The sequence below is a fragment of the Emericellopsis atlantica genome, assembly GCF_019669845.1.
Source record: "Emericellopsis atlantica unplaced genomic scaffold F5Z01scaffold_15, whole genome shotgun sequence".
Taxonomy (NCBI): domain Eukaryota; kingdom Fungi; phylum Ascomycota; class Sordariomycetes; order Hypocreales; family Bionectriaceae; genus Emericellopsis; species Emericellopsis atlantica.
In genome coordinates, this window is record NW_025764717.1 from 678701 (window position 1) to 705545 (window position 26845).

Consider the following 26845-nt stretch of genomic DNA (forward strand, 5'->3'; position numbering starts at 1 on the left):
AGTCGCACAGCTGCTGCATCGGCCAGGCCCCCTCTCCGGCGCGGCAATGCAGATAGGCAGACAGACAGGCAGCGTGGTATCTGTTTATAGAAACGCGTTTCAAGAACTTGGGGCTGCCCTAGTGTTTCGTGTTTCTGATCATGCAGGTACGGCAGTTTCGAAGATCAGGAGCAGAGCGGCGTGGATGTAGGTATAACTTGTCTTGGGTTCCCACGCTGACGGCTTGCTTCCTCGGCTGGAACGCAGACTCAAGGCAAAACTCTCTTGATCCATCCATCTCCAGACATCCAGTCGCGCACTGAATCGTGTTTGTCCCCTCGAGGTTCATCTGCCTTCCTTTACTCGTCGCCATGTCTCTCAAGGAACGCATCTCGTCGCCACTGGAGGCTGGCACCTCGCTGCTGGATGCCCATCATCTGCCGCCTCACCTCACGCCAGCTCTCGAGCAAGCATCGGGCCGCCTCGCCAAGAAAGCCATGCACATCACTCTTGTCGTCGCTCGCAGAGACTACCAGCTACCGCCCACGATTCCGCCGTTGGGCTCGCCTGGCCTTGCTGTCTCACCCCCACCCAGCTCGCCGCGTTTCTCCTCGCCCGTCGCAGCATTGAAGCACATTGTCCGCAGCCGATCGTTCAGTAAGCCCCTGCGGCTCAACATCGACACCACATCCACGCCCCTTGCGTCGCCGTCAACACCATTTTCGGGGCTTAGCTTCGGGCGACCGAGGTGGCCAACGACCCCTCTGACACCGAAGACACCGAAGACACCCATGTCACCGCCTCCCATGACACCATGCACTGCATCTTCGATCACAACTGATGGTACTGCGCCCATGATGAGCAGCTCGGGCAATATGTGGTTCATTCAACCAGCCGGGTTACCATTGCGCGAGGAGAAGGAGCTGCGCATTGCCTTTGACAAGGCTGGCCATCGACATGAGCTGAAGTAAGTGACAGCCCCTGGTCCGTCTAGAGACAGCAAACTGAAACCTCAAACAGCGACAGCTTGCCCACTCCCATGAACCCTTCCATGTGTGGGCTGAACGCGCAGCTTATACACCAGTCCATAATCCAGAACGACGTCATGTTCAAGTCGGAGGGTTTGACGCTAGTAGCGCTCGATGGTCTCTACAGCCTCAAGGCTGCCTTGTCGGCGTACGCTAGATCAGGCTCGCCAATGCGTCTTGAGGACGCAGTCGACGAGCTGCGTCGGTTGGTGATTGCTAATAACGGCAGAAAGGTCACCAAGGTCGAGCTCCTGAGATCATACGACTGGCTGCGCATCTCAGATTGGGCTCTGAGCGATCTCGACGAGATGTACAAGAGAGCCTATGGTGGCTTGGACGCAGTAGGAGCCATTTCGGGCATGCCGAAACCCGAGTCTGAGACCTTCACGGAACCCATCATCAGATCCGAGTTTGACCATGACAGCGACGATGGCACAGAGATAGACGATGACCTGGATGAGGCCATGATTGGGATCGCACTGAGCAGCGGCGGCAGTCGACGTGCCACGCCCAAAACACCCGTCCTCAAGCTGCAGACCAACTTTGACCCGCTGCCGGCTAAGCTCAGGTCACCGGGGGAAGACGGACAAGGGGACCAAGACAACGACAGTGCCCGCACGGCCAAGGCGACCGACCAGCCAGCGCACATGGTGCAATTTTGGCCAACATCGTCCATTGACGAGATCATGACGGCTGGTGTTCTCAGTCCAGAGCGCAGCTCCATGAGGCTGGGGCCGATGACGCCCAACGGCTATGATGACATATCCCCGACAACGAGAGGAGAGTGGGGGTTCCTGATGGTCGACGACGCATTTCAAGGAGCGAAGCAAGCTGCGATTGAGACGTGGTGAGGAGGCGGACGAGGGCCACTGTCTGTCGAACGGGAAGAAAAATTGCTTTACACCGGCGTTATGTCAATAGGTATACCATGAGTAGCGTTGCATTTTGCACATGATGAACAAGAGTCACGACGTTAGCCCCCAGCCGAGACGGAGCATCACCAGCCGTATCGTCCGGAAGCCTCCTTGCGATTGTTCTTCCCCTTGGCAAAGCTGTCCTCCAAAGCCTCGCGCTGGTTCTGCACGTTGGAGACCAGTTGTCGCAGACTGTGCTTGCCTCCACCCTGTATCGAGCGCACAGGATTGTGGATCTGTTGATCGCCTGCAGCGCGCATCGACTCATTGTGCTGGTACTCCTTGTCCATGTTGAAGTTGATGACGTTCTTTGCAGTCTGCCCGGCATTCCCACTCCGGCCAAACAACTCGCGTCTTTCGGCGGCCGAGAGGTTCAGATCGTTGGCGACGATGTCGAGGGACTCCTCTTGGGGTCCAGTATCGACAGAAGGCCCAGAGCCAGCGTAAGAGGCGTACTCGGCCACCTCCTCTGCCGTGGGTCGGTAGGCTTCCGTTTCTGACGCAAAGAGAGGCTGGTATACGCCATTGCTCGCAGCAGCTGTGGTCGGTTCTGGAGTTTCTTCGGTATGTAATGAGAACAGTGACGTCTTTTTAGGAGGTTCGACTTGCGGAACATCTTGTGGTTTGGACGACGCAGCAGGCGTAGCCAAGGGAGCAGAGGCTGCAGGCTTCGGAGGTGCTGCCGGATACGCCTTTGGCTTTTTCTTGGGATTGCGAGAGACGGAGAGTGGTCTGAACATCATTGGCTTGCCCACCAACTTGACTTCCTCCGCTGGCTTCTGTTCCGCTGGGATAGTCGGTCCATTGGTACCGCGTTGAGGCACCGTGTCGCCTGCAGATTCTCTTCCTCCCTCCACCTCGTTCGCGTCGTCAAAGTCGCGGCTGAAACCTGGGGCTGCACTCGTCTTCAGATTGACGCCTGGCTTGGGCTTTACTCCTCCACTCGAGGATGCGACAGTCGGTGTCTTGTTCGCATTCTTGGGCGGTGGCAGAAACGAGTTGAAGCCGGAGAAGCGACCTCCTCCTGCTGCATCGCCCGTACGAGCGCGTTTGGCTGGTGGTTCGTCGGAGGACGGCCCAGCGGTAGACCCAGAGGGAAGGTTGACGAGGATTTTGCCTGGGTTGGATCGATCGACGACTTTCTGGAATGGCTTCTTGCCGGTGGAAGTCGTCTTGGGGGCTGGCGGTGCCTTGACGGGAGGCGCCTCTGTCTCGGACTCGGACTCTGGATAGTCGACGAGGCCCATCTTGATGACAATTTATATGGGTATGATGGTGAAGCAAATGGTGAGGTGCAACAAATGACGTTCCGCGTTGTCGGACCAAGAAGGGAAGAAATGTCTTATCAGCTTATCGGCCGGCAGCCTGCAGCGCAGCTACCTTAAGTAGGTACCGTAGACGGACGCCAGCGGCTGCAGCTGCTGCGACCTGGAATGCCATTCACCAATTACCCCACGATCACCATCTACATCCCGATGAATTGGACACGCTTCATTATAGCGATGGTCTAATAACGTCGCGTGATCACAAGAGACCGCCGAGTCTCAGAGATGATTTCCATTGTCCTGCTACAGCCAACATAGGCCACCTATACCGTCATGTCGGTTATCCAGCTCGACGAGTGAGCCTCGCCCCTCCCCAACAATGGACATGTCGGAAGGGTTTCGTTTCTGACATTGGCAGACTTGTCGCATACCAGCTGCGGACTAGCTATCTCAACGAAATCGCAGATGGCGTCGGCGAGCGACTCCTGACCATTGACGAAGGGTTCGTCACCTCGGCCGCCTTCAAAGCCGCCGGTTGGCGCCCCAACTCGAGCTACCACAAACGAACACACTCCCCACCGATCCCTACCGCCGTCGCGTCCGAATACTTTCAGGCCCCACGACACCAAGGCCTGACCCTTGAGGATGGCGAGGACGACGGCGCCGGTATGCTGACGGGCGGAGGCGCTGACACGGTTGGTCCGGGTGTCGCAGCCACAAAGCGCAGGCGACGAAGGGAGCAGATGGAGGAGGATGACAGCAGCGACCTTAGCGACGAGAGCGACGATGACACCGACCATAGAGCGGCACAGCAGATCAAGTTCGCCAAGATGCCGGTCCGGAACCGCTCGGGCTCGTCGCCCACGCAGACACAGAAGCAGCCCCTTACGGCCCCGTCCCCACGATCGCGCAGGCGAGGATCTCAGTCAGCGGTGGATGCTGCCAATGGCAAGGGGCGGATGCGGCGCGACACAGTCACCAGTAGCGAAATGTCGTCAGAGAATGAGCTAGACGCAGTGCAGCGGCGCAGGGCAGACTCGAGAGCTGCGTTAAAGACCGTGAGACTGCAGGAGAAAATTCAGGAGGAGGAGCCTTCGCCGGGCATCAAGCGGGCGGACACGCGACTGCTGCCCGAGGAGGAAGAGGATGACTCGGATGAGGGCTCAGAGCTTGACTACGTTGGGAGCATAGACTCGGCCTCCATCTTGGACCCTACAGAGATGCCGATTGCAGCGTCTCCCACGAGACAGGTAGTCGGGACACCTCCGAAACACCTCATGCGGCAATCTACGGTACGGAAATCACAACCGCCGACCAGGCCTATTGTCCTGTCCGCGCTGCCGCCGCCGAGACCGATGAGCATGATCCGGCCACTAAGCGTGGCCCCGCCAAGGAGTCTACTGTCGGCAGCGCTCAAGGCCAAGGAGCACAAGTCCACGGTGCCCTTCCAGAAGTTTGCGCACTTTAGTGGCCAGGGGACCCAGAGCTCTATCAAAGTGCGCATCTATCCTGCCTTTTCCGAGGATCCCGAGACCGCGTTTGAGGTGCTCATCCGACCGCGCGTGCACGATGGGCAGAGTGCCGAGAGGCAGGTCACCGTGGCGGATCTCATCGGACTGAGTCTATACCGGTACAATGAAGAAAAGCGGGCGCCGAGTCTGGCGCCAGACAAGCTGAACATCAACTGGTATACGCTGCGCATGGTCGAGGAGGGTGGAGAGGTGGACGACGACTTCCCGCCGTTTGAGCGGACGAAACCCCTGACATCCTTCACCACCGTGAACAATGCGAACGCCAGGGGCGGTGGTCGCATGCGGTCCAACTCGACAGCATACGATGAATTCGCGCTAGTTGTCGCCTCAGAAGACGAGTTTGAGGAGAACCAGGCGTTGACGCCCCAACAAGAGGAGGAAGAGCAAACATCATCACAGTCGGTGCCAGACACGCCACATGCCGAGGATGCCATACCCAACGACACGACTGGCGCTGTGAACACGACGAATGTACAGGCACCCGCTCGACCTCGACACAACCCCATTACAACCACCTTCCGCATGAACACGAGCACGCCTCTTGCCGACGCGCCAGCTGTGCCCGCAGTCATGAACAACGCCTCGCGTGGCCAGCAGAAGCTGCTTCGCATCCACATCATGTCATCCGACACGGCACCGGGGCAGATGGTGACCGTCGATGTGACGACAGACACATACCTCGCCGAGGTGCTCGAGGCCGTCTGCCGCAAGCGACAGCTCGACAAGGGCAATCACGTGCTGAAGCTGCCAGGGTCCGGGGCGGTCGTCATGATCGATCGCCCCGTGTCGTCCATTGGCAACGTCTCGGACCTGGAGCTCTACCGACGCCGCTTCGCCACAGACGGGCCGCTCACCATGACGGGCTCGCCGGGGAGCGCATCACCCAAGGTCCCAGGGGCCGATGGCATGTCGTACCAGGGCCGCAAGGTGAGGAAGGCGCAGCAGATGCTGGGCCCGCACCCGCTGGCGCGCGAGATCGCCAAGCAGGACGAGCTGGGCCACGCCAACTACAAGAAGTACACGGTGTGGCGCAAGCAGCCGATGCGTCTCGTGGGCATGAGCGAGCGGATCCTGGTGATTGACGGCGAGTACATTCATATTGTGCCCTCGTCCGGGGGCAAGGCCTTGACGGACGGTGGGGGGAAGACGACGACGGTGCACTTTAGCAATGTCGTTGGTTGCAAGGTGCCGCGAAAGCATCCGACCAATGTCAAGGTAGGCCAGCCATCCTTTTTGTAGCCCCGTGTCTGTCGCGAGAGGGAGAGATCCATGTTGCTGACGCGAAAACAGCTCGTAGTGTATAGGGCGAACGAGAGTAAGCGGTACGACTTTGAGACCAAGGGCGCGGACGAGGCAGACGAGATTGTGGGGGAGCTCATGAAGGGCATCTCGCCGTACCGGGATGTCTGATGCACATTTATTAAATGGTCGCGCGCGCGGTCGCTGCGTGGGTGAATGTGAAGACAGTGAAGTGACGGAATGGAACTTGCACTGTGGGTGTGGAGACAACCAACTAAGAGCTTAAGCATAACCAAGAACTCTACCATCCGCGGCAGGTATGGTGCGGAAGTTTTACCTCTAGCGCGCATTGCCATGAAGTAGGTCGCGTGAGATCTCTCACGACGACAGTTCCAACCTCTGACACTGGAGACATGCCCCAGGCCATTAAATGGCGTACGCCCAGCCGATTGATGTTGACGGCTAAAACCATCACACTTGGATCTTGGTGCCATTGAGAGATCCGTGCACTATGAATGGCCCGATGACGTGAGTGATCTGGCGTATCCGTACGCCCAGCCACTACGGACTGTGGCTCCGTAAAGGACCAAACTGAAGGTACGAATACCGAGTGTCGATGCCTCAAGCCCCCACGACGGAAGGCCACGCAAGCTGGCCCGCCACTTCGGACGCGCCCTCAAGCTGTCTGGGTAAGGTACAGTAAGAAGGCGCAGGGCAGCCGCAGCTCGATGGCAATGATGCAGTAATTATGGATATGGGGCACATGGGCGAGACTGTCTAACTGCAGTCTGAGTTGAGGGAAGGCTTCCCTTTGAGATGGCTTCTCGTTAATACCGCGTATCCCTGAGAATGTGCTCGCCCAGGGTGACATGACGCAACATGTACTACGTACGGAGCAATCTCTACGGGCTACTGACTGATTCAACGAATTACCCCGTAGGATGATTGATTTGAAATGCGGATGAATGTGAATGTCACAGACCCAAATCGAACAGGCCCCGCTGCAGGTCCAGATTGTTGGTGACGCAACTTACAAGGTGCGATGCTCACGGTCACATCCCCCGTGCCTCAACGGCTGTCATCACACGGCACTCGCTTGTCCGCGCTCCTTTCTGCCGTCTTTTGTTTGCGCGTGCGCATAGCAAATTCCCCCCAGGGTCCCCATGAGGATGAAACACGTATACGTCAGGGCGATCGACGTTGCCTGGGACGAGACTTCATGTTTAATTCCTACCATTGGACCACTGTGGTGATGAAGCACACTGGAGGCACAGTAGGCACTTCCTACGCCGCCCCCTAAAGAGCATGCGGCTCGCCGACAGGGGGTTGACAGACTAAGCCGCTTGGGGCAACAATGAGCCCCTTTTTGCGCCTTGCCAGTGGCTGGTGGGACAGGGGTAGCCAGCCTTGCCCCAGACGCCTACGCCATCGCGACAGGGCTCAGCAGGGACATGGAGCTGCACTGTGCAGGCAGCGCTGCACCACGGCTGACACGATCTGCGCATTCCAATTAAACGATCCGTCAGAGCCTCCAAGGTTGATATAAAGCTCTTTTCCCCGGAATTCCTGTCACTCTTATTCTAATTTCCCGAGCATCTCTCACATCGTCGACACTCGTCTTAGTCCCTCCCGGCCAAACCAACACTACCTTCCCCCCCACGCACACACACAACCACCACCAAGATGAAGTTCACTCCTGTTGCGTTTGCCGGCCTTCTTGCCCTTGCCAAGGTTCGTACATCCCACAAAAGTACTGTGATCTGGCGCTGACTCTTCTCCCTACAGGGCCAGGATGTCATCGACGACGTCAAGTCCATCGGCGAGGACATCGTCTCCGACATTGGCAATGGCTTCAGCGATGTCGTAGACAACATCCACACCGAGTTCGATAACATCGTCTCCGAGGTCACCGGTGGCGCCGCCTCGTACTGGAGCGACAGGCTCGCGTCCGTCTCCGCCAAGTACGACGACCTTCTCGAGTCCTACTCGGATATCGCCGCCACTGCCTCTGGCGACGCCGCCGCACGTGTCACCTCGCTCATCGGTGAGGCTAGCGAGGCGGCCAACGATGCCGCCTCCCGGGCCAGCGACGCCCTCGAGGACGCTGAGGACAACAACGACGACAACAACGACGGTGGTGACGGCGAGGACGCTGGTGTCATGCAGGTCGCTGCCCTCGGCCTCGCTGGTCTCGCCGGTGGTGTCGCCGTCTTCATGAACTTGTAAACAACAGCAACGAACCAACCAATGGGAAATTCATGTATGGATAAGAAGCTATGCATTGCACATGAGGATATCAGTGGAGTTGAGGTAGCCATTTAATACCCCCCAATAGCAAACTGCTGCGCAGTTCATAACGGCCTTTTTCTGCTATCGAGTTAATATACACTCTCAAAGTACCAATCAACTACCTCTACTGTGAGCCCATAAAAAAACGCCGTACTGCTATGCCTATGCTTTGGAATACTCGTGTTGGCAAGGCGTGTTTGAATACTCACTGCCTCACTGCTTTGCTCTCGTCTCCCCCCATAACCGATCTATAATCTGAAATGTGGCTGTGACATTGCGCATTGTCGCCTCATCGGCCTGGCCACCCGTCCGCTGCTGAATCTTGTCCGGATGCCAACGGACGCGCTCCTCCCTCAAGCGCGCGGCAAAGGCTGTTTCGCCCACTTCTTTCAGCTTGAGGCCGTGGATGAAGAAGGTCCGGACGGCTTTCTCTTCCACATCGGTCCCGTTCCCGGACTCGGTCGGCCAGGCGAGCGTCGACGGCTTGCCGTCCCACTTGTTCCATGCCTCCTCGTAGGCTTCCCACTTGTCTTGCCAACGTCTCCTCTCACGCCTCTCTTCGCCTCGTTTGAGACTCTCTTCAACGTCCTTCTCCCACTTTTTGTGCCTGGCTTTATCTTCTTCCTTCCTCTTCTGCGCCTCTTTGCGCTTCTCGCGCTCCTCTAGCAGCCCGGCGTGCGTCTTCTCCCACATGCGCTGACGCACGTAGGTCGCATACTCCTCCTCCGACATGCGCTCCAGCTCGCCTTGCGGGTTCTCCTTCTCCTCGAGTGGGTAGACGTGAACGGGCTGGCCGTAGACAGCCTCCCAATAGTCCGCCCCTTCCTCGTCGGCCAGCGCATCGAACAGTGATTCACGAAAGGCGGCATTTGGTGACAGCGGAGGGGGCTCGTAGGGATTGGGACTGGGCGTCCGATGATGTCGCGGGCGATGACGACGAGAGCGGTGATGACGGCTGCGATGTGAGCCACTGGGCGACTCGTCTCGTGGCGAGCGTGAGCGTTTGCGCCGACGAGAAGACTTGTGGTCCTTCAACTTGAGTCTCGATCGCCGAGGCTGGGTTGTGTCCTCTGGCTCGTTTGCGTCGCCATCGTCGCCATCCTGTTTCCGCCTGTCGCGGTCTCGATCTGTGCGTGTTGGGGTTGGCGAGCGCGAGTGCCGCCTCGGTCGCTTGCGATGAGGTTTAGGGTCGTCGCTTTCGGGGTTGATAGACGAGAGGATGTGTCTTCGCCTAGGCGACCTCGTTGCTTCGGTCATTGTGGTGCCATGTTATGGCAGCCGGACGTGCGTGCTGTTGACTCTTGTTGAAGAAGGATGGTTCCGCTGGTGGTTCGCGGAAATGGACTGCAGAAGTGCGTCATGCCTTCAGCGGGTGTCAGCCCCACCAATCTATCCGCTACACTACTACCTACGTAAGGTACCATGAGGTCACGGTTCGTATTTGACGCGTTCAGGTGCCTTTTATTACAATGGATAATTGTTACAAAATTCACAGATATCCTCTTTCACTTCCACCTTCTTTTGCCGACGACCTTCTGGCCTCCTACTGTCGCTGTTTCAATTTTCGCTGACGACGGTGGGGCCGATTCCAGGGGTCCTCTGAGCTCCGCAGCCAATTGCTGGCCTGTTGTACGTTTCAGTCTACGCGGTTCGCATCCCTTCAATTTTCGTGGACAGCTTGCCTCGCGCACCTTGATAGCTCGCCATTCAATTGTGTGCGATGCGCTGGCCGTTCCCCTTAATTTCCTAAACATTCTTCTGTTCCAGCTGTCGGGAGCAAAGCTCTAAGAAGATGGGTGGCCTCATAGTATTGCTCGCGTTGAGCGTAAGTTGATCACCATTGGGACAGAACGATGGCGTTTGCTGACAGTTGGAACAGGTGGTCATGGCCGCGGCGTATGTCCCTCGTAACGATCCTCACCGAGGCGCAAACTGACGAAATAGATCTTTCCTGGCCGGCGCTGTCCCATTGACCTTTACGCTGACCTCGTCGCAGCTCCGGCTCTTGTCGGCGCTGGGCGTGGGTGTTTTGGTCGGCACCTCCATGATCGTCATCATCCCAGAAGGGATTGGCGCTGTCGCATCCCCAAGCGAAGGAGGGCACACCCACAGGATTCGGTCTGTCGCCAGGAGGAGCCCATGGGATCTGGGTGTGGACTTGGGCGCATCGCTGCCCAAAGTGCGCTTTGCGGAGCCGGCTGTTGACATGGCCAGCGAGGCAGAAGCCATGGTGTTGCGAAGAGACGACGACCACGACCATGAGCGCGAGCACGAGCACGAACACGACGACGATGACGGCGACGAACATGACCATGCCGAGTTCCCTTCCTTTGAAGTTGGCATATCGCTTATCCTCGGGTTCGTCCTCATGTTCCTCATAGATCGCCTGCCGCGGCACGCCTCCTCTTCACGAAACAGCGTCCCAGCGACTCTGCACATCTCATTGGACAACCTCAACGGCAACGCGCCTGGCTCGCCGACTACATCGAGCAACGACGTCGAGGCAACGTCTGGCGGCTCGCCTCCCGCGCGCAGCATGGCAACGACACTGGGACTTGTCATCCACGCGGCAGCTGATGGCATCGCCATGGGCGCCAGCTCCACCACGGAGGACACCAAGCTCAGTCTCGTCATCTTCTTTGCCATCATGATCCACAAGGCACCGGCAGCGTTTGGCTTGACGAGCGTGCTTCTGCAGCAGGGGCTTTCCAAGCGAGCGGCTAGGGCGCACCTCATCGTGTTCAGTTTGGCTGCCCCCGTCGGTGCCGTTGCCACGTGGACGCTGGTCACCATGTTGGGCGGTGGTGGCGGCGGCGAGGACTCGAACTGGTGGACTGGCATGCTGCTACTGTTCTCCGGCGGCACATTCTTGTAGGTTTACTTGTTCCCAAGGATGCGAGTTCGCTATGCTAATGCTGTACTCCTAGGTATGTGGCCATGCATGCGATGCAGGAGAGTGAACACGGCGGACATGAAAGCCACGGGTCGAATGGCTACACAGGGATCGGAGGCCAGGCGCACGAGAAACCACAGGGTCCGCAGATGAGGGACACTCTTGTGACCGTGGTCGGTATGCTCCTGCCCCTACTCACACAGTTTGGTCGTCATCATCATTGATCCAGGAGAGGTCCCTTTGATTACTGGTGCCTTTTCATGGTTTTGATATCTCGCGGCATAGAATATTGGCGAGATTCTGTATAGAGTATTGCTTGGGTGATTTCTTCTTTGGTAAATTGCATATCTGAAACTGGTACGACCAAGCAGCGCGCTTCCTCGATTCAGCTGTCTTTCTAGTCTACAAACCTCAGTGCTCCTGAACCTTCTTCTGTTGCTGTGACTGGACTAGTGGTCATTGTGTCAGAAAGACACAGAGCGGAGATTCCCCATCCCCTCACATTGTTTACCATAGGACGGTCTTTCATGCGTTCAGACTCCAGCAGCTCACATGAAAACATGCGCATAGGGTAGGTAGACTAAAGTAACCGGGGCTACGTGCGGGTAGACAAGCGACTTTACAAATCAAATATCACGGCGGTAAAAAGTGCACGCTAATAGCTGATAATTTACGCCATTCAATCCTGATGAAGCCCTACAAGTAGTACTCCTACGCGTTTCGCGTATCGCAAGACGATTCGTGGTCAGATGAAAGGGTTCGTATGGACTGGCTTCTTGCGCAGCCGCTAATTCAGTTTGGACAGCGTACAAGTACGGCCCGCAGGAAGCAGCAGCCGCGGTGTCCACTGTCCATTGCCTGTCCACTGACGACTGGATGCGCCCAACGGTTGGCGTTCCGGGCGACGAGGGCTTCGAATTGAGTTTCAATGCCAAGGTTGACTTGATTACAATTGCGTTGCCGACAGAAGTCTGATAGACACCACAAGTAAATGATCATTGACAACAAGGACCACGGTATGGCCATGTTATGTCCGGGGCAGTTCAGTCCCTTCCACCGCATGACCCGCCTTTGCTTCCTTCCCTCCTCTGGTGACCAGACCCCAGGTAATTTGTTGGCTACTGCCGCCAGTGCTTGACGACCATTGGATCCGTGTCACCATTGCCGTTTCCGTCCCCTAGCGCCCCTCCTCCCTCTGCCTCGACATCCTGCATCTCCACGTTCGACATCGGATTTCACCCTCGATATCGACCCTTTACACAATCCTCGCTTCAATACAAGGTCCCTTCGATGCTGCAGAGCCGCAGGTCGCGTTTGCAGAATACCAGCCGCCAGTCGCGCCCCTTGCCCAGGGCCACACTGCTGACCGGTTGAAACGCTATACCCGCTGGGCAGCCTGCTACCGTTAAACACCCCAAACGTACCAAACACAGCTGACACCCGGCCCTCTCCTTTCTAAATTCTCGACACCTACCCGACTGCACCGCCTACCTCGACGACGGAGCGCACGGTAGACGAGCCTCACCACTGCCGGACGCGTTCATATTTGCTCCCCAAGTTGCAGTCCTCGGCGCGCAAAGATCGATCCAGACCGCCTCCATGTCAGATCCAGGCCGAACCCTGAGCTTTGCCGAGCGAAGAGGCAGCACCTTGAGCGAGGAGTTCATCCTTGACACATCGGCCTCCATGTCAGACCCTCGCTTAGCCAAGATGGCCCAGTCTCGACATGTGCGAGGGCCGCCAACGCCCAGTATGTCGACGCCTGCTGCCGATTTCGACCAACAGCTCGTGGGATCGCCGCCTCCACCACCCACACCCGCGGCGTCTCCCGGTCCTTCACATTGTCAGCCAGATTGGAGTGGCGCGGCTGATGACGAGGACTTCTTCCTCGCCAAGGTTAGGCAGCACTTTAAGAACTGCTCTGGTCCGCAGCGAACCCGCATCCTCGCCGATCTCCTGAATCTCTGCACCAGTCCGCAACTGAGCTTCGTCCACCAACATGTCAGCCCTTTGCTGAAAAAAGACCCTTTCACCAGTTTGCCAGACGAGCTGTGTCTACGGGTCAGTACACACACGGCACTCGTGGCACCTGTCCACATGGAGCTAACATGTCCCAGATTCTCTCGTTCATAGACGACCCGAAAGTTCTTGCGCGGGCATCGCAAGTGTCCCCGCGGTGGCGCGACCTACTAAGCGACGACATGACCTGGAAGAATCTCTGCTTGAAGCACGACTACCGACGTAGAATGTCCGAGGTGGAGAGCGGCAGCCCTGGAGGTTACAGTCGGCCGGCAATACAACCACTGACCAACGTCGACTCTGCGAGTTTCCCCGGTGCACTGCCTGTGACAGCGCATGTGGGGGGTTCGAGATCGCTCGATGGAGGCAGTCGGTCAATACGCCCGAAAATGAGGTCTTACAAATCGCATTTCAAGCAGCGATACCTTGTGGATGCGGCATGGAGATCTGGTGGCTCATGCGTCGCCCGGAATATAACGCAGGAAGGAGGCGTTGTCACCAGTCTCCATCTCACCTCCAAGTACATAATCTTGGCCCTGGATAATGCTAGGATCCATGTATTCGATACGGAGGGCAATGCGCTTCGCACGCTACAAGGTCATGTCATGGGGGTCTGGGCCATGGTCCCCTGGGGAGACACGCTGGTTAGCGGAGGATGTGATAGAGACGTGCGCGTCTGGGACCTTCGCACAGGGTATGTCCGTTGGACAATTGTTCTTCTACACACACTGACGAACACAGACACTGCCTGCACACACTGCGCGGACACACCTCTACCGTTCGATGCCTTAAGATGGCGGACGAGAACACCGCCATCTCGGGCTCACGCGACACCACCTTGCGTATCTGGGACATCCGCACCGGCCTGTGCCGTAATGTTCTCGTGGGGCACCAATCTAGTGTCAGATGCCTCGAGATCCACGGTGACATTGTCGTATCAGGTAGCTACGATACCTTCGCCAGAGTTTGGAGCATTTCTGAAGGTCGTTGCCTGCAAACACTGCAAGGTCACTTCAGCCAGATTTATGCCATTGCTTTTGACGGAAAGCGCGTCGTGACCGGCAGTCTGGACACGAATGTCCGAATCTGGGATCCTTTCACTGGGTGAGTCATTGTCGCTGGGACACGGCGGGTGGCAGTCAACTAACAAGACGTAGCGAATGTCTTGCCATTCTCCAGGGTCATACATCGCTCGTCGGCCAGCTACAGATGCGTGGCGACACCTTGGTCACGGGCGGGTCTGACGGCTCTGTCCGCGTGTGGTCACTAGAGAAGATGTGTCCCATTCACAGGCTTGCTGCACACGACAACAGCGTGACCAGTCTGCAGTTTGACGATACCCGAATCGTGAGCGGCGGTAGCGACGGACGCGTCAAGATTTGGGATCTGAAAACTGGACTTCTCGTGCGTGAGCTGATTGCCCAAGGTGAAGCTGTGTGGCGCGTTGCTTTTGAAGCTGAAAAATGCGTCGCGCTGGCCCTTAGACAAAGCCGAACTGTGATGGAGGTAAGTTGTGACGGTCCGTTTGGGAAATGATCGTGCCATGTGCTAACTGAGCGAGGTCTGGACTTTCACTCCGCCTGACGACGTGATCTTTGACCGGCCGCCGACTATTCAACAGCGCGTGCTCGAGGATGATCCAAGTCGACCTCTGAGCGCAATGGTGGTTGATTACACCGAGCCCTCCTCTTCAGGGTCCAGCTCCCAGGCGGCAAATCAAGACCAGGATGTCGAGATGACAGAAGCTGAAGCTGGTCCTTCCACTGGCAACAAGACGTTCTTCCACGAAGACTGAGGTAACAACTGCGCGTGCATCTTATTGCCGACCACAGTTTTCTTCAGCAGTACTCGGCGTACCTCGTCTTCGGGATTGGTCCGACAACGGATCTTTGGGTTGCATTGTATGGCGTTATGGAGGCGACGAATCTGGACCGCATGGCAAGGCTGTTTACGAAACTACGAAGCATGGCGTGTCGATTGGGTGACTATCATCATTTACAACAAACAGGACGGAGTAATCATACGGAGCTAGCGCAAATGTCCTAACGTTAGGAGGCACCTGGCTAAGTACGGTCAGGAGCCTCAATTGCTTTTTGGGAGTGATCACTGCATGCGTGAGTGGCCAGTCGGCCATGTACGCGCAATTAATAGTAGCAAGACTAACATACTTTGAATTTGATACAACAAATGATCGCGTCAAAGTGAATCTGGACCCATGGTCAATGCAGTGAACGATGTCGGTGAATTATTAAACGCTCGTTTTGATGGAAAAGGGGTCACGTGTAGATGCGCTAGTCCGTTTTAGTGCTGGTCCCAACCAAACCCGAAGCTCAGTCCCCAACATCGCAAATTCTCGGAACCAGCGCCAGTTATCTTCTCGTCAACCTCAACCTCTCCCTAATCGTCCAGAGGCCCCTTATCCGACCTCGCGATGTTCTCCCGAGCTGCCAGAGTGCCCAGGGCGCTTGCCTCGCGCACCAGGGCTCCTATTGCCCTTGCGGCCCGTCCTCGCTTTGTTACCACCGACGCTGCCTCTGCGTCCCTGAGCGCCAAGGTGCCCAAGGTAAGCGATTGCGCCTTTTCCCCGAGTCTTGGATCACGCCCAAAGGAGTGGTGTCTTTTGAGCGACGAGTATGCAGGATTTGAGAGGGCAGCCAGGGCTAATGATGTGCGGTAGGATGACAATGAGACTTTCTCGGTCAACCTCAGCGACGAGAGCTTCGAGACCTACGAGCTCGACCCTCCTCCCTACACCATTGATGTCACCAAGGCCGAGCTGAAGCAGATGTACTACGACATGGTTGCGGTCCGGTATGTTTCCCGATGGGCTCCGACGCTGTGGGATGGCGCACTGATAATCGCGCAGACAGATGGAAATGGCGGCCGATCGCCTGTACAAGGAGAAGAAGATTCGCGGTTTCTGCCACTTGTCCACCGGCCAGGAGGCTGTCGCCGTCGGTATCGAGCACGCAATCACCAAGGAGGACGACATCATCACCGCCTACCGATGCCACGGTTTCGCTCTGATGCGTGGTGGCACCGTCCGCTCCATCATCGGCGAGCTGCTCGGTCGCCGTGAGGGCATTGCCTACGGAAAGGGTGGTTCCATGCACATGTTCTCCAAGGGCTTCTACGGTGGCAACGGTATTGTCGGCGCTCAGGTCCCCGTCGGTGCCGGTCTCGCCTTTGCGCACAAGTACAACGACACCAAGAAGGCCTCCATCATCCTCTACGGTGATGGTGCCAGCAACCAGGGTCAGGTCTTTGAGGCTTTCAACATGGCCAAGCTCTGGAACCTCCCCGCCTTGTTCGGCTGCGAGAGTGAGTGCTCCCATTTGGTGCTACGAGAGACCAAGATTGCTAACCGTTGCCAGACAACAAGTACGGTATGGGTACCTCTGCGGCCCGCTCCTCCGCCTTGACCGACTACTACAAGCGCGGACAGTACATCCCCGGTCTCAAGGTGAACGGCATGGACATTCTGGCTGTCAAGGCTGCCGTCAAGTACGGAAAGGAGTGGACTGGCGCCGACAAGGGCCCCATGGTCCTCGAGTACGTCACCTACCGCTACGGTGGCCACTCCATGTCCGATCCCGGAACCACCTACCGCACGCGTGAGGAGATTCAGCGCATGCGCTCGACCAACGACCCAATTGCCGGGCTCAAGCAGAGGATCCTCGACTGGGAGGTCGCCAGCGAGGACGAGCTCAAGAAGATTGACAAGGAGGCGCGCAGCCACGTCCAGGAGGAGGTCGCCATTGCCGAGGCCATGGCTGTCCCCGAGCCCAAGCCCTCAATTCTGTACGAGGACATCTACGTCCGCGGCTCTGAGCCCAAGTTCATCCGTGGCCGCCACGCGGATGAGGATTACTACTTCAACCAGTAAATTGGCTTGCTGGTAGCGTGGAAGAGAGAAAGGCCGTAGGGAAGCGGTGGCTCACACATAATGAATCCCGGTGTTATCTATCGTCTTGAGGCCGCGTTCTGTTTGTATTATACTCGTTTAGCTAGAGGGCAGGAACAACTTGCGGCATGCATAGTGTTGGGTAAATCAATAAGGGAAACGTCAAAGTATAGAACCAGTTGCTTGTGTCCTGTGGTTCACGACATACTTGTCCCGAGTCTCCTCGGCTGTGACGGCGCAGCAGCAACGGGAAGGCTAAATGTGCGTTCAAAGCTGAGCTGTTACTCTTGGTTGTATCACATCGACTCAGCATAAATACGCAATTGATATCAATCTGGCTCAATAATTTGAATCGAAAGAGGCCCAACTTCAGCTGCTGCTTCGGCTTCAATGCACGGCTGGCAATCTTTAAAGTGGACCTTCTGCTCACGTGGGGCGCGTCGCGCCTTCCCTCCGTTCTCAGCTTCCTGCAGGTGTGAATCGCGACTTGACCCCAATTAACGCGCTTCTGCCTGGAAAAGCGCGTCATGAGAGCAGTCAGACTGAGCAGCTGCCTACCCACGACAACGACCATATCAGCCTGTCCTCCGCCTCGGCTGCCCGTCAGAGGATCTTCTTCATTCCATAGTTGGCGAATAATTGACCATATCAAACACAGAAATCTCACATCATCTGTGAGGGGATCATCGCTTGTCGTCATGCCGTCGAAGCAGGCTACATTGGGGTATGTGAAGCCCGCGCAGACCACAATCGGGTGCGTTTAGCACTCGACCATTCTCATCAAGCTTTTTAATACTGACTTGGTCCTACAGTAAATTCTTTGGTGGGAAAGGAGGCCCGCCACCTCAACAGACCAAGCTCTCGTTCGCGACCAAGGCGAAGAAGCCAGAGGTCAAAGATGAGGAGGAGGCAGATACTGATATGAAGGACGCTGAGGCGCCAGAGAACTCAGATGCTTCCGAACGTGAGCTTGAAACCTCTCTGGGTGTCGTGCTTCGGGAGCTAATGGCGACTAGAATCCAAGAAGCGAGCTCGGTCCACAAGCCAAAGCAATGGTCACGCCGAAACGAAACCTGAACCTGCCGAAAATGACGGAGACGATGCTCCCGTAACCAAGCGATCGAGACGGAAGCGAGTCAAAATAGAGGAAGACGAGGATGAGTCAGTTGAAGAACCCCCATCCGCATCGCCTCCCGCCAAGAAGGCCACGGCAACAAAAGCAGCTCAAAAGGGGCAAGCCAAAAGCGCGGCAGTGAAGACGGAGCAGATCGAAGAAGCTGAGGATGTTGCAATGGAAGAGGAGGATGCTTCAGCCTCCTCATCGGCATCAGATGCTGAGCTGGAAGAGGAAAAGCCAGCGATTGCAAAGAAGGCACGCGAGAAGCTTCAGACACAGCTCAAAGCAAAGGACCACAACGACCCATATCCAGACTGGAAAGCAGGCACCCCTGTGCCGTATGCGGCGCTTTGTCAGACGTTCTCGCTGATCGAAATGACGACGAAGCGTTTGATCATGACAGAGCATTGCGCCAAGTTCCTGCGACAAGTCATGCGCCTCACCCCGGGCGACCTGTTGCCCACGGTCCTCCTCATGATCAACAAGCTCGCTCCCGACTACGCAGGCATCGAGTTGGGTATTGGCGAATCTCTTATTATGAAGGCTATTAGCGAGGCTGGCGGGCAAACCCTGGCTGGCATCAAGGCTGAGCAGCAAGCAGTTGGTGATCTTGGTCTTGTGGCGTTGAAGACCAGGTCGAGGCAGGCGACTATACTCAAACCCCCACCGTTAACAGTCAAGGGTGTTCATCAAGGGTTGATGGCTATCGCTACAGTGTCGGGTAACGGTGCGCAGGGTCGGAAGGTGGCTGGCATCAAGAAGCTACTTTCGGCAGCCGACTCTTCTGGTGTCAAGATCGACATCCATAAGGACAAGGGTGGTCCCAGCGAGGCCAAGTTTATCGTCCGTTTTCTGGAGGGCAAGCTCCGTCTCGGTTTGGCAGAGAGGACGGTTCTCGTTTCTTTGGCCCAAGCCGTTGTCTGCCACGAGGCTGAAAAGGAGGGAAAGGTACCCAGCACCTCAGACATGGAGAAAGGCGAGGCAATGCTCAAGCAGGTCTACAGGTATGGGTTGTGTGGCTCCAATTTGGACAATAGTGTTGACATCCCCCAGCGAGCTCCCAAGCTACAATGTTATCGTCCCCGCAATGCTTGAGGGCGGCATCATGAACCTGCCCGATACCTGCAAGCTTAAGCCCGGCGTGCCTTTGAAGCCGATGTTGGCTAAGCCGACCAAGGCCATCACCGAGGTCTTGGACCGCTTCGAAGGGCAAAAATTCACTTGCGAGTTTAAATACGACGGTGAACGCGCTCAGATCCATTATGTTGCAAAACAGGCACCAGAAGAACTTAGCCAAGCCAAGCCCGATGCAAATCAAGAGGCTGCCGGCGGCGTTGCCGCCATCTTCTCGCGAAACTCGGAAGACCTGTCGAAGAAGTACCCTGATGTGCTAGCCAAGCTTCATACATGGATCAAGGACGATACACAGAGCTTCGTGCTCGATTGTGAGACGGTGGCGTGGGATGTTGAGGAGAAGAAGGTGCTGCCATTCCAGCAACTTATGACACGAAAGCGCAAGGACGTCAAAGCCGAGGACGTCAAGGTCAAGGTTTGTGTCTTCGCCTTCGATCTCCTCTATCTAAATGGCGAGCCCGCTGTCAAGAAAAGTTTGACGGAAAGACGAGCTCTGCTTAAGAATGCTTTCAACCCTGTTGAAGGCGAATTCGCCTTCGCGGAGTCCATGGATGGACAGGAACTTGAAGAGATTCAAGTGTTCTTGGACGAAAGTGTCAAAGCGTCCTGCGAAGGACTGATGGTCAAGATGTTGGACGGACCCGAGAGTTGGTATGAGCCCAGCAAACGCAGCCGCAACTGGCTAAAAGTGAGTGGCTCCGCTCGTGACGCTGACTGAACTTTTACTGATCACGCACAGATCAAGAAAGACTACCTGGCTGGCGTGGGAGATTCCCTCGACCTTGTCGTGCTCGGGGCCTACTACGGCAAAGGCAAGCGCACATCGGTTTACGGTGCTTTCCTTCTGGCCTGTTGGAACCCAAACACCGAGAGCTATGAAACGGTGTGCAATATCGGCACAGGGTTTTCTGAGCAGGTGCTCGAAGACTTGCATAAGCAACTATCAGAAATCACCATCGACCGACCTAAACCGTTCTACTCTCACTCGAGCGGAGGCCAGCACCAACCTGACGTTTGGTTCGAGCCGCGCTATGTCTGGGAAGTCAAGACGGCCGACTTGACGCTCAGTCCTCGATACAAAGCTGGGTGGAAGGAGGGCGTCGATCCCAGTGGGTCGAAAGGCATCAGTCTGCGATTCCCTCGCTTCATCAAGATACGAGACGACAAGAAGCCCGACGAGGCCACGTCCTCGAGGCAGGTTGCGGAAATGTATAGGAAGCAGGAGAGCGTGACGAAGAACAAGGGGCCGTCTGTGGATGATGATTTCGAGTATTAAACTAGCAGCATGTGGTATTTGCATGGGCATGTTTGGCGTCAGGGGATTATTACCAGAGATAGCATGATACACAGGAATACAACATGTTTAACTCTCCGAGGTGATATATGAGTATAAGGCTCGAATGAAATCCTATACTATAACATTGAAGACTGCGCTCTCGCTTCATCTCTCTCATCGTCCTCCTCATCTTGGACCCCTAGTAAGCCTCGTTCTTCCTCTTCGCCACTCTGTCTTGCCGACCCAAGCCCTCGATGACTAGTGCCATCTGGCGCATTCGTCGTCCGTCTTGTCTCCGCTGCGCCATTGAGGACATACGAAACGTCCTTTTTGGTCAGGATGCCCTGTAAAGTACCCCTGTCCGTGAAGAGAACGTAGCGCAGACCCAGCTTTTGAAAGTACGACACAACCAGGTGGAGTGCCGTGCGCGAGGGCAGAGTGATTGGTGTATGGTCCATCCAAGGTCTCAAATCGAGGGTCGTCCTCGGATCCGCCAGCGGTTGATGGGAGAAGAATGTTTCCGTCTCGACGGGTAGGCTTCGAGGGGCGCGAGTCGCGGCAAGGAGGTTGTAGCTAAGCTCTGCGCGGGAGATGTATCCCAAGAGGACGGCGTCTCTTGGATCCGATACGACGGGGAACCCACGATAGGGGTGTGTCTCGAGGATTGTGGTCAGGGAGGCGATGGTATGGCCCGAAGCGGTGAGAACCACGAGATCCTCGATCCTGGTCATGATCTGCGCCGCCGGGATGTCGGGCACGAGAATCTCCTCGCTGTTGTCGAGGAAGGGATACTCGTTGAAGTGGATCCAAGACTCGTAGATGCCGCGGCGTGAGAATGCGTCGCCCACCCATTTGGAGACCATGACCGCGATCATGATGGGGAGGACGTATGTCAAGGCGCCGGTAAGCTCGAACATGATGACCACGATGGAGACAGTCATGCGGGTGACGCCGGCGAGGAAGGCAGCAGCGCCGATGATGGCATATGTGCCGGGAACGACGCAGGGCACGTCAGGGTCGCAGGTGGAGAAGAGGAAGAAGCCAGGCTGCGCGGTGAACCACATCTCCATAAAGATGCCAACGGCGCGTCCGGTGAGGGCGCCAATGGCCATGGACGGTAGGATGATACCAGCAGGGATGTGCAGACCAAATGTAATGGCGGCGAGGAAGAAGCCCACGACCGCCGCGAACATGAGCAACACAATCGTGGACACAGAGTCAGCGCCGGTCTTGCATAGACCGAGCTCGTCATCAAGGACCTGCGAGCAATCTGCAAACAGGTTTGAGACAAGCTCGGTAGCCTGCAGCTTCATGTAGAAGTTGGGATAATTGATGACGGCCGTCAGGAGGGCCACGGCGACGACTTGAAAGATCGGACCAGGTAGCCAGGCGCTGCCCTTCTTCCACCGCGCAATGGCCATGTTGAACTTGATGAACAAGCCTCCATAGATGCCCTGAATGTCGTTAGTGAGTTGTTGCAAAAATAGGGACCAGGGGACACATACTCCCACGACGCCAAGGAAGACATAAGGAATCATCTCAAAGCCATCCCAGTCGCTGCTGAATTTGGTCTGGAACAAGACTAGTTTGCCAGAGCGGAAGGGGTCGAATGCCTGGAGGGCCACAGCGGCAGCCATGGCGCACACAAAACTCTGCCACATGGTCTTGTCGGGAAAGTAGTATGATATCTGTTCCAGACTGAAGAGCACGCCTCCAATGGGGGACCCAAAAGCCACAGAGATGCCGGAAGATGCCGCTGCAGAGAGGACCTCTCGTTTCCGGGCCTCATTGTGGTTGATGCTGCTAAAGGGCTTGATGAAGAGGTTGGCGACGCAGCACGCAACGTGCACCAAGGGGCCCTCCTTTCCAAGCCACATGCCAGAGGCGACGGCGAGAATCTGTCACGGTCAGCGGTCTTCTCCGTGCAAAGTGCGATCATGTGTCTCTCACCAGACCCAGTGATTTGGTCAACAACGTCCAGCCACCCAGGAATCGTCGAATGACGAACCCTCCCAAGACCGTCTTGATTTCTGGGATACCGCTGTGTTTGGCGTACAAGGCATACTCCTGAACCAGCAGGGCCGCCACGTACGCAAAAGTCACCGAAAAGAGTATGAAGAAGACATAGCCCATGGCGAACGACCCGCCTCCTGAGCCCAGGCCAAGTGCCTCGCCCCAGGGTCTCCATCCGTCGCATTTGGATCCCTGGTCATAGCCATAGCAGCAGAAGCTCTTGCTGAGATAGAAATGCCCTCCTTCGTCTCCACTTGAGCAGTACCCCTCCTTGAGATCGCCCAGCCAGTCCGACGCAATGTTAATGGCCGCAGCAATGGCGCCGACGCAAATGCCTGTGCACAGGACGATGATCCAGACCTTGCTCGCGTCGATGAGATGGTGAAAGTGCCCCAGTAGACTTCCCGCTCCTGCAGCTAGCGAGCGCAGCCGCCGGCGCTCTTTGTTGTACTCGAAGATCCAGTCGATGGCTGTTAAATCCTCGTACCCGACTCGGCGCCCTTGTCCTTCAATGTACCAGTCATGCGCGCTGACATCTTTGGACGTAGTCAAGAAAGGAATGTCGGGGATATTGTAGTCTCCGCCGCCGACAGGAGAGGGCGATCGCTGGGTCGGAGTCTGCGACTGGCCCCGGAAAGCAGCGAACAATCGCGCTGGTCCCGAGAAGATGGATGGCTTCTGTCGGCGCTTGAATGACAGGGGCGCATCCAGATCTGCATGTACAGGGTCGTCGTCGAGCACATTGCGATCACTCCGTCCGACACCGAGATCGCCTACGGCATGCTGGTCGTCGCTCAGAAAGTCAATCTCATCTCGATCGTCGGGGGATGCGCTTGGGGTGTTCGCGCCAGGTGAATGCGACGAGGAGGATCCGGCGAGGAAGGGTTCGTTGCGAGGTGCGAGGGGCATGGTGCAGATGGATTCTTATCCGACCATTGCCTTCGTCTGTATGCCGTCGCAGGGCGAACCGAGCGTGTGCGTGCAGTCTGTTGCGAATGATCTGTCGTCTCCTAGTCTAGCCCTGGACCAAGGCAAGGCCCGTCACTGACATCAAGGTGCTTGTCCAAGGTACACGGATACCAGATACGATAAGGCTTATCTCTTATCGTTCGTGGTGCGATAAGCTCAAGCTGCTGCACCTTGGGTACCAGCTTGACTCGCTTTACATCATCTACCACACGGCTTTTGCAAGAAACGGATGGTTTGGCCGAGCATTGTTATTTCTGCTCTTGTGGCTTCACGAGGATTTCATAGAGATCGCTACTGATAGCGAAATCCAGCACCAATGGAGCCATCATCAGCCCAGGATGAAACCGCAAAACCGAAAGACCCAGCAGCGAGCCTGGATCGTATAAGACAATTTCTCAGATCCAGAGATGACACCCAGCGCTTTGTTGGACTCGCGCTCGCTAGATCCATTCTTGACAACCATCCAGAGCTCAGGGAAGACCAACATGTCGTCCAAAGTCTGTGGGAGTGTATCGAGCCCAAATTTCTGGACAGACTGCTCAAGACGGGCAGTGACCCGGCAAACCAGGAGGCAAAGGACATGCTGGATCTTTCGATATCGATCTTGCATACATTCAGTGTGCTCTTGCCCGACGAATCGAGAAGGAGTGTGAGATTTGTGGCAAGGATACCGCGAGTGATAGCTGCACTTCTGCAGAGGTCAGTACACGCACAAGCTAGCAGACGCAGCCCACACTGACTGACTTGTGAAGCTCGCAAGAGACCACTACCCTCGCCCTACAGCTTCTGAGCACCCTAGCAAGCAATCCGGAGAGCGCTGCGCGCGTCAGAAATGTCGAGGATCTCAGCCCCTTGACTGAGATTGCTCCCTCGAATCCTCTGGCGCTGAATGTCCTACGACTCTCATGGCTCAACACCATGGCTGGCGAGAATGCTACGTTGACATCTAGTAAGGTAGCTGAGACCTTGAAGATCCTGATACCTTCATTTTCGGGCACGGATGCCGTTACGCTACTTGAGTTCCTGGGTGACTTCCTCCGACAAGCAGATAGCAAGGTACTCCTGATCAAAACCCAGCGCTGCCGAACCGATGCTAACGAGTGCCAGCTGATACCCGCTACTGCGCCCTGGCTACCGACTGTTGTCACGTATATACAAAATCTCGTCAAGAGTCGCCCAACCCCTGAAGCACGGGCGGCTTACACCAATGCCTCGGCGTCCATACTGCAGGCATATCCCGACGAGGCTTCTAAACTCTTATTCGCCGAGGACAGGAAAGACGAGAAGCCATCTGGCTATCTGTTCGTAAATCTTATCCTCATAGATATTCGGTCATCGATACCCATGCTCCTCGAACACCTCAACAGCCCAGAGTATCCAAAGACGTCTCGCAGGCTGGCCCTCGACTTTGACGTCGTCTCCATATTCATAGGGTTCTTGCTGAGGTCTCTGGACGAAGATGGGCCCATGGTCATGTCCCCAGACAGCTTGCTCAAATTACGCAAGGGCATCTCGGAGACCATGTCCGTGACCGCCGAGTATCTGCGCGACCGGTGGGACGCGTCCGTGGCGGGAGCAATGGGTCTCCATGTCGATGCAAGGACAGGCGCTGCCGAGACGAGCACGGGGTCGAGACCCACGCTGACGTGGGACTCGAAAACGAACAATGTGGACGAAGACCCGTTAACCCTTTCGTCGTTGCGGGCGCTGAGCATATGGCTGCGCGAAGATGAAAATGATACCCTTCGCAAGGAGGCAACGGGTCTGATGGACATGTTTATGGAGTTGTACCGTGGCAGTGACAAGCAGTCGGAAGACAAGCTTGACTTTAGGTCTCCTGTCTTGGTGGCGCTCGAAGCACTTGTCACCTTTGACAAGGGGCGCGACATCTTCCTCAGCCACGAGGGATGGAAACTTTTGTCCTCGGATCTTGTTCGCATCGTTGGTGAACCCTTGCGCGCTGGCTCAGCGTACGAGGCACGAAGAGGGATCGACATTGTCCGGGTTCTGCTGGCGGTTGCAGAATCGCAACGAACGGGGACAGAGGAGGAATGGATGGCGCTGGTCAACAACGTGCACGCGATGAGCTCGCGGGAGGAACAGGCTGCCTCCAACCCGTTCTTTCGAGAGTTCCAGGTCGCCGTGCTCCAGCTTTGCACGACGCTTTTCTCCAATGCGAACATGGGTATGGTGAAAAGGTATTATAGTAGCTTGAGCTCGCTGTTGGGCATTGCGGGCTTGGTGCAGAAGACCATTGGGGAGGATGATGCGCTGCGAGAGCCGATTGACGATGTGCTTTCCACCTTGGAGGCTGTGAGATAGTCAAGTCCTAGCCAAATGAAACAAGGACACTGCAAGGATACCATCATACTGACGCTCCTACCGCCGCACTCTCTGTGGCCTCAACTTTGCTCTTCTTCTCTTCTGCCTTGGCCCTCTTCTTCCGTGCTCGCCGGATCTCAATCTCCAGTTGCTGCATCTTGACGTCGACTGTCACGAGACGCGGTATAACCTCTTGCACCGCCTCTATCGACGCAGACTGTGCAGTTCGTAGACTCGCTGGGGGGAAGAGCCCGTACCAGCGGAGCGGATCGCCAATTTTGCGTTGTTGTTCTGCCTGCGGCGCTGGTTCTTCACTCTCTGCCTCGCTGTTATCAGAAAGTCCCAGTTTCTCCTCAAGCTCTTCCGCCAGCTTGTCGTCGTGGCTGGCCGCTTCCTCTCCCTCTTCTTCGTGCTCCTCCTCCTTCGTCTCGGGTTCAGCTTCATGGACTGCATCCCTGATCTGCCATGTCATGCCGTCCTCAGCGTCCTCGAATATTTGCAGCTGTCGCGAAGCCTTCATGCGCGCGTCGTATTGGTCGCTGCCATAGCGAAACCCTCGCTGTGTCTCAAAGTTGGCGCGGGCGAGCTGGTAGAAGACGTTGGATTGGAGCTTGGCGAGGCGGTCGCGAAGCTGGGTGTACTCGTCGAGCAGGAGGAGATACCTCCCGAGGAGGGCGTCAATGTGGGATTGGTCCATTGCAGAATGGCTCACGTCTTGAATCGCCCGGAAAATGTAGTACAGTCGGGCAGCCTGGCGTGCAGGGGAGAGAGGAAGCTGGGTCGAGGAGTCAAGGAGCTTGGGCGGGTTCAGCGGGTCACAGCTCAGAGAGACAGATATTCGACTCCATGTCGCTGCCAACCCTAACCCTGGAGGCAACGTCAGCGATCGGCGAATGTCTATCAAAAGCTAACAGCGAATACCCGTGATTTTCTGGGAACCTCAAGACTCTTC

General features: G+C 56.4%; 11 protein-coding genes across 11 annotated transcripts; 7 read left to right on the top strand and 4 right to left on the bottom strand.

Moving 5' to 3' along the window:
• Positions 1-220: 220 nt before the first annotated feature.
• F5Z01DRAFT_136953 (uncharacterized protein) lies at positions 221-1931 on the top strand. Its single transcript, XM_046257614.1, has 2 exons — positions 221-946; positions 1000-1931. Exons 1-2 carry the CDS (start codon positions 351-353, stop codon positions 1856-1858), a joined length of 1455 nt encoding a protein of 484 aa, XP_046117852.1. The 5' UTR covers positions 221-350; the 3' UTR covers positions 1859-1931.
• On the bottom strand, positions 1932-3344 carry F5Z01DRAFT_136954 (mitotic checkpoint regulator, MAD2B-interacting-domain-containing protein). The gene has a single exon (XM_046257615.1). The coding sequence runs from the start codon at positions 3166-3168 to the stop codon at positions 2005-2007; it is 1164 nt and encodes a 387-aa protein (XP_046117853.1). The 5' UTR covers positions 3169-3344; the 3' UTR covers positions 1932-2004.
• Position 3345: 1 nt separating this feature from the next.
• On the top strand, positions 3346-6431 carry F5Z01DRAFT_136955 (stress activated MAP kinase interacting protein Sin1). Its single transcript, XM_046257616.1, has 3 exons — positions 3346-3542; positions 3605-5933; positions 6009-6431. Exons 1-3 carry the CDS (start codon positions 3520-3522, stop codon positions 6126-6128), a joined length of 2472 nt encoding a protein of 823 aa, XP_046117854.1. The 5' UTR covers positions 3346-3519; the 3' UTR covers positions 6129-6431.
• Positions 6432-7420: 989 nt separating this feature from the next.
• Positions 7421-8546, top strand: F5Z01DRAFT_137180 (uncharacterized protein). Its single transcript, XM_046257619.1, has 3 exons — positions 7421-7493; positions 7551-7688; positions 7743-8546. Exons 2-3 carry the CDS (start codon positions 7641-7643, stop codon positions 8181-8183), a joined length of 489 nt encoding a protein of 162 aa, XP_046117855.1. The 5' UTR covers positions 7421-7493; positions 7551-7640; the 3' UTR covers positions 8184-8546.
• F5Z01DRAFT_657095 (uncharacterized protein) lies at positions 8352-9740 on the bottom strand. The gene has a single exon (XM_046263618.1). It carries the CDS (start codon positions 9501-9503, stop codon positions 8460-8462), a length of 1044 nt encoding a protein of 347 aa, XP_046117856.1. The 5' UTR covers positions 9504-9740; the 3' UTR covers positions 8352-8459.
• Positions 9741-11851, top strand: F5Z01DRAFT_657097 (Zinc/iron permease). Its single transcript, XM_046263619.1, has 3 exons — positions 9741-10142; positions 10191-11117; positions 11174-11851. The coding sequence occupies exons 1-3, from the start codon at positions 10132-10134 to the stop codon at positions 11361-11363; spliced, it is 1128 nt and encodes a 375-aa protein (XP_046117857.1). The 5' UTR covers positions 9741-10131; the 3' UTR covers positions 11364-11851.
• An 887-nt stretch (positions 11852-12738) lies between these two features.
• Positions 12739-17044, top strand: F5Z01DRAFT_681841 (dehydrogenase E1 component-domain-containing protein; the record flags this gene model as incomplete). The annotated part of the gene is made up of 9 exons (XM_046265724.1): positions 12739-13200; positions 13257-13852; positions 13900-14262; positions 14316-14664; positions 14720-14934; positions 15568-15721; positions 15836-15969; positions 16025-16479; positions 16533-17044. The coding sequence occupies 9 exons, from the start codon at positions 12739-12741 to the stop codon at positions 17042-17044; spliced, it is 3240 nt and encodes a 1079-aa protein (XP_046117858.1).
• Positions 17045-17760: 716 nt separating this feature from the next.
• Positions 17761-20589, top strand: F5Z01DRAFT_637144 (DNA ligase; the record flags this gene model as incomplete). The annotated part of the gene is made up of 5 exons (XM_046262260.1): positions 17761-17786; positions 17875-18026; positions 18079-19183; positions 19233-20001; positions 20053-20589. 5 exons carry the CDS (start codon positions 17761-17763, stop codon positions 20587-20589), a joined length of 2589 nt encoding a protein of 862 aa, XP_046117859.1.
• An 82-nt stretch (positions 20590-20671) lies between these two features.
• F5Z01DRAFT_708312 (chloride channel) lies at positions 20672-23623 on the bottom strand. Its single transcript, XM_046266461.1, has 3 exons — positions 22540-23623; positions 22095-22487; positions 20672-22043 (listed from the first exon to the last, which is right to left on the bottom strand). Exons 1-3 carry the CDS (start codon positions 23509-23511, stop codon positions 20727-20729), a joined length of 2682 nt encoding a protein of 893 aa, XP_046117860.1. The 5' UTR covers positions 23512-23623; the 3' UTR covers positions 20672-20726.
• A 264-nt stretch (positions 23624-23887) lies between these two features.
• On the top strand, positions 23888-25893 carry F5Z01DRAFT_637146 (Neurochondrin-domain-containing protein; the record flags this gene model as incomplete). Its single annotated transcript, XM_046262261.1, has 2 exons — positions 23888-24270; positions 24324-25893. 2 exons carry the CDS (start codon positions 23888-23890, stop codon positions 25891-25893), a joined length of 1953 nt encoding a protein of 650 aa, XP_046117861.1.
• A 22-nt stretch (positions 25894-25915) lies between these two features.
• F5Z01DRAFT_137537 (uncharacterized protein) lies at positions 25916-26729 on the bottom strand. The gene has a single exon (XM_046257620.1). The coding sequence runs from the start codon at positions 26588-26590 to the stop codon at positions 25937-25939; it is 654 nt and encodes a 217-aa protein (XP_046117862.1). The 5' UTR covers positions 26591-26729; the 3' UTR covers positions 25916-25936.
• Between the last annotated feature and the right edge of the window lie 116 nt (positions 26730-26845).